At 42.9% G+C, this 5,831-nt stretch overlaps 1 protein-coding gene across 1 annotated transcript; it reads left to right on the top strand.

Annotated features, from left to right (window-relative positions):
* The first annotated feature begins 473 nt into the window (after positions 1–473).
* LOC120992039 (gastrula zinc finger protein XlCGF17.1-like) lies at positions 474–4,230 on the top strand. The gene is made up of 2 exons (XM_040420798.1): positions 474–529; positions 2,942–4,230. The coding sequence occupies exons 1-2, from the start codon at positions 496–498 to the stop codon at positions 4,054–4,056; spliced, it is 1,149 nt and encodes a 382-aa protein (XP_040276732.1). The 5' UTR covers positions 474–495; the 3' UTR covers positions 4,057–4,230.
* The last annotated feature ends 1,601 nt before the right edge of the window (positions 4,231–5,831 follow it).

The raw sequence follows: 5,831 nt of genomic DNA, 5'->3' as shown, positions 1-5,831 counted from the left end.
GTGTCATGTGACCAGTGACCAATAGTCATGTTGTAGGAGCCATGAGGAGGTAAGTAGGCACGTTGTACCAGGAGGAGAGGGCCGGAGGAGAGCACATGGCCCCTGAAGGGTTTATTCCCTAAGTGTCTCTCTCCATCCACAGGAGTACACAATAGTGAAGAAGACATCGGGGGACTGTGTGACTCCCATCATCCATCTCCAGGAGTCAGGAGGGCAGAGCAGGACCCCTCCCCCCATCACAGAGCCTCCCCCTCACCCCCTGATACATGAGCAGAAGATCCTAGAACTCACCCACAAGATGATGGAGCTGCTGACTGGAGAGGTGACACTGCTGGGAATGCTGGGAAATTCTCCAGTAACAGCACTGGAGGGGTCTGGGTGATGACGGTGTCATTGTGTTGTCAGGTTCCTATAAGGTGTCAGGACGTCACTGTCTATTTCTCCATGGAGGAGTGGGAGTATATAGAAGGACACAAGGACCTGTACAAGGAGGCCATGATGGAGGAGCACCAGCCTCTTATATCACAGGGTAAGAGCCGTCATGTGCAGTGTATACACGTGTGTGCAGTGACATGTAATGGAGGAGCACCAGCCTCTTATATCACAAGGTAAGAGCCGTCATGTGCAGTGTATACACGTGTGTGCAGTGATATGTAATGGAGGAGCACCAGCCTCTTATATCACAAGGTAAGAGCCGTCATGTGCAGTGTATACACGTGTGTGCAGTGACATGTAATGGAGGAGCACCAGCCTCTTATATCACAAGGTAAGAGCCGTCATGTGCAGTGTATACACGTGTGTGCAGTGACATGTAATGGAGGAGCACCATCCTCTTATATCACAAGGTAAGAGCCGTCATGTGCAGTGTATACACGTGTGTGCAGTGACATGTAATGGAGGAGCACCAGCCTCTTATATCACAAGGTAAGACCCGTCATGTGCAGTGTATACACGTGTGTGCAGTGACATGTAATGGAGGATCACCAGTCTCTTATATCACAAGGTAAGACCCGTCATGTGCAGTGTATACACGTGTGTGCAGTGACATGTAATGGAGGAGCACCAGCCTCTTATATCACAAGGTAAGAGCCGTCATGTGCAGTGTATACACGTGTGTGCAGTGACATGTAATGGAGGAGCACCAGCCTCTTATATCACAAGGTAAGAGCCGTCATGTGCAGTGTATACACGTGTGTGCAGTGACATGTAATGGAGGAGCACCAGCCTCTTATATCACAAGGTAAGACCCGTCATGTGCAGTGTGTACACGTGTGTGCAGTGACATGTAATGGAGGAGCACCAGCCTCTTATATCACAAGGTAAGACCCGTCATGTGCAGTGTATACACGTGTGTGCAGTGACATGTAATGGAGGAACACCAGCCTCTTATATCACAAGGTAAGACCCGTCATATGCAGTGTATACACGTGTGTGCAATGACATGTAATGGAGGAGCTCCACAGTTTCTTCTCACATTACATTAGAGGCTACGTGTTCTTTATATGTCAGTCATATCCATAGGGCTCCAGTCACATGATTTTTTGTAATAAAATTCTTGTCTGGCATCGGCTTTAAATTGCTAAATGTGATCCTGTTGTCCATCACTTCAGCGATTATCTGCTCATCCCCTTCAGACTGAACGTGTGACTTCTAGCAGTAATTGCATGTCCCAGAATGTTCCAGCTGCATTAGAGCGTGTTCACACAGGGCACATTTATTGTAGACATTTCCATGTATTGGGTTGTTTCTGCAGCAGGTGCATGGATTATTACAAGCCACATTCAGGGTAGTGGGACAGTCACAGAAATGTCTGCAGCTGATCTGCTCTGTGTGAACTTGCTGGTAGATAACCAGTGACTGATCTGTGCTGCTCTTATAATCTGTCCAAAAAGGGGGGATTTTAAGGTTCCACATATAGAAACAACAGGTAAGTTCTGCAGGGGCGGGGCTTACGATGCTCCATTGTGACAGAAAAGCCAACCACTAAGTGGTATAGAGGTAGACAGACTTGTGTAGCTGTGCAGCAGATCTGTCCTCCAGCCCAAGCTCCTATGATAAATGTGGAGCATCTCTAGATTTAGGCTACATGCACATGACCGTTGTGTGTTTTACGGTCCGCAAATTGAGGATTCGCAAAACACGGATAGCGTTAGTGTGCGTTCTGCAATTTGCGGAATGGCATGGACAGCTATTAATATAACTGCCTATTCTTGTTCGCAAAATGGACAAAAATAGGATAGGTTAAAAAAAATTGACGGAGCAGAGCAACGGATGCGGACAGCACACGGAGAGCTGTCCGCATCTTTTGCAGCCCAATTAACGTGAATGGGTCCTCATCCAAGCTGCAAAAACTGTGGCTTGGATGCAGGCCAAAACAACGGTCGTGTGCAAGTAGCCTTACTCTGTACCTTTTAAACAGGATTAGTAAATCTGCCCAGTTGTTTACCCAATGGTTGCAGGGTGTCCAGACCATGAGGCAGCAAAGCAGCTCCAAACCATGATGTCCCCTTTCACCAGCTACAAACCATTAGGCCCCACTTCACCAGCTCCAACCATGATGCTCCTTGTTTAGTTCAAATGATGTCTAGTTGATGTTGAAAGGCAAAATGTGTTGGCAGAGAGCAGGGCTCGTTTCCAGACATGGTCAGGCTTTTCAAATTTTTTAGTTTTGTGAAGTCATTATTAACTGTATGTAATAAAAGTCATGACCTGGTGTAAACCAGAATCCTGGACTTTGTCAGGAAGTTATAGAAGCTTTGTAAGGCTGGGATCACAAGTGCAGTTTTTTGGGCCAAAATCAGGAATGGATTCTAAATGAATGAACAATTCTCCTTCCTGCTGGATCAACTTCCAGCCTCATTGGAATGTTATAAGTTTGTCTACTCTGTAGTTTGCAAAAAAATAAAAAATTTAAATCAAATTTTCATTTTTATCTTAACAGAAAATCTCAGTAAGAAATGTGAAAATGTCATGTTACCACTAGATGAAGATATCATGCAGCGCTCTTCAGGAGAAAACCTCATTACCCTTAATGTACATCCAGGACTTCACAGTACAGAACTGTCATATAATCCTCCTAATTATGAGGAACCTTCTCCGGACCAATCACAGATTATTACCGCAAGTACAAGTCAGAAAAGGATTAAAAGGTTTCATTGTGCTAAAGAATCCACAAACAGCTCAGGACTTTCTACACACCGAAGACGTCACAAAGGAGAGAAAATGTATTCATGTTCAGAATGTGGGAAATGTTTCACACAGAAATCACATCTTATTGCACATAAGAGATGTCACACAGGAGAGAAACCATATTCATGTTCAGAATGTGGGAAATGTTTTACAGAGAAATCAAAACTTGTTATACATGTGAGAAGTCACACAGGGGAAAAGCCGTATTCATGTTCGCAATGTGGAAAATGTTTTACAGTGAAATCAAATCTTGTTACACATGAGAGAATTCACACAGGAGAGAAAGCATATACATGTTCAGAATGTGGGAAATGTTTTAGCCAAAAATCTAATCTTATTACACATGAGAGGTGTCACACAGGAGAGAAACCATATTTATGTTCAGAATGTGGGAAATGCTTTAAAGATAAATCAAATCTTGTTACACATAAGAGATGTCACACAGGAGAGAAAGAATATACATGTTCAGAATGTGGGAAATGTTTCACACAGAAATCACATCTTATTGCACATAAGAGATGTCACACAGGAGAGAAAATGTATTCATGTTCAGAATGTGGGAAATGTTTTACGGATAAATCAAGTTTTGTTACACATACGAGATGTCACACAGGAGAGAAGCCATATTCATGTTTGAAATGTGGGAAATGTTTCACACAGAAATCCAATCTTGTTTCACATGAAAGAATTCACACTGGGGAAAAGCCGTATTCATGTTCGGAATGTGGGAAATGTTTTACAAAGAAATACAATCTTGTTATACATGAGAGAATTCACACAGGGGAAAAGCCACATTTGTGTTCAGAATGTGGGAAATGTTTTTTAGATAAATCAAGTCTTCTAAAACATAAGAGGAATCACACATGAATAAAGCTGCATTCAGAATGAGAAAAATGTTTTTGTTTCTAAACCCATAATTAGGGGTCATTAGTGAAGTCACACAAGAGAGAAGCCATATGGCCACAATATAAGGAAACAATATATCACTGGGTCATAGACATTGTTTTCATTTCAGGTTGTATATTTGGATATAAAAGCTTAATTGAGGTCACATAACGGCTTCTACAGTCGTGGCCAAAAGTTTTGAGAATGACACAAATATTAGTTTTCACAAAGTTTGCTGCTAAACTGCTTTTAGATCTTTGTTTCAGTTGTTTCTGTGATGTAGTGAAATATAATTACACGCACTTCATATGTTTCAAAGGCTTTTATCGACAATTACATGACATTTATGCAAAGAGTCAGTATTTGCAGTGTTGGCCCTTCTTTTTCAGGACCTCTGCAATTCGACTGGGCATGCTCTCAATCAACTTCTGGGCCAATTCCTGACTGATAGCAACTCATTCTTTCATAATCACTTCTTGGAGTTTGTCAGAATTAGTGGGTTTTTGTTTGTCCACCCGCCTCTTGAGGATTGACCACAAGTTCTCAATGGGATTAAGATCTGGGGAGTATCCAGGCCATGGACCCAAAATGTCAACGTTTTGGTCCCCGAGCCACTTAGTTATCACTTTTGCCTTATGGCACGGTGCTCCATCGTGCTGGAAAATGCATTGTTCTTCACCAAACTGTTGTTGGATTGTTGGAAGAAGTTGCTGTTGGAGGGTGTTTTGGTACCATTCTTTATTCATGGCTGTGTTTTTGGGCAAAATTGTGAGTGAGCCCACTCCCTTGGATGAGAAGCAACCCCACACATGAATGGTCTCAGGATGCTTTACTGTTGGCATGACACAGGACTGATGGTAGCGCTCAGCTTTTCTTCTCCGGACAAGCCTTTTTCCAGATGCCCCAAACAATCGGAAAGAGGCTTCATCGGAGAATATGACTTTGCCCCAGTCCTCAGCAGTCCATTCACCATACTTTCTGCAGAAGATCAATCTGTCCCTGATGGGTTTTTTTGGAGAGAAGTGGCTTCTTTGCTGGCCTTCTTGACACCAGGCCATCTTCCAAAAGTCTTCGCCTCACTGTGCGTGCAGATGCGCTTACACCTGCCTGCTGCCATTCCTGAGCAAGCTCTGCACTGGTGGCACTCCGATCCCGCAGCTGAATCCTCTTTAGGAGACGATCCTGGCGCTTGCTGGACTTTCTTGGACGCCCTGAAGCCTTCTTAACAAGAATTGAACCTCTTTCCTTGAAGTTCTTGATGATCCTATAAATTGTTGATTGAGGTGCAATCTTAGTAGCCACAATATCCTTGCCTGTGAAGCCATTTTTATGCAACACAATGATGGCTGCACGCGTTTTTTTTGCAGGTCACCATGGTTAACAATGGAAGAACAATGATTTCAAGCATCACCCTCCTTTTAACATGTCAAGTCTGCCATTTTAACCCAATCAGCCTGACATAATGATCTCCAGCCTTGTGCTCGTCAACATTCTCACCTGAGTTAACAAGACGATTACTGAAATGATCTCAGCAGGTCCTTTAATGACAGCAATGAAATGCAGTGGAAAGGTTTTTTTGGGATTAAGTTAATTTTCATGGCAAAGAAGGACTATGCAATTCATCTGATCACTCTTCATAAGATTCTGAAGTATATGCAAATTGCTATTATAAAAACTTAAGCAGCAACTTTTCCAATTTCCAATATTTATCTAATTCTCAAAACTTTTGGCCACGACTGTATAAAACATCTGATAAA

The sequence above is a fragment of the Bufo bufo genome, chromosome 2 (assembly GCF_905171765.1).
Source record: "Bufo bufo chromosome 2, aBufBuf1.1, whole genome shotgun sequence".
Lineage (NCBI taxonomy): Eukaryota > Metazoa > Chordata > Amphibia > Anura > Bufonidae > Bufo > Bufo bufo.
The sequence above is the reverse complement of the archived record's forward strand: the minus strand, read 5'-3'. Positions and strand labels throughout refer to the sequence as shown.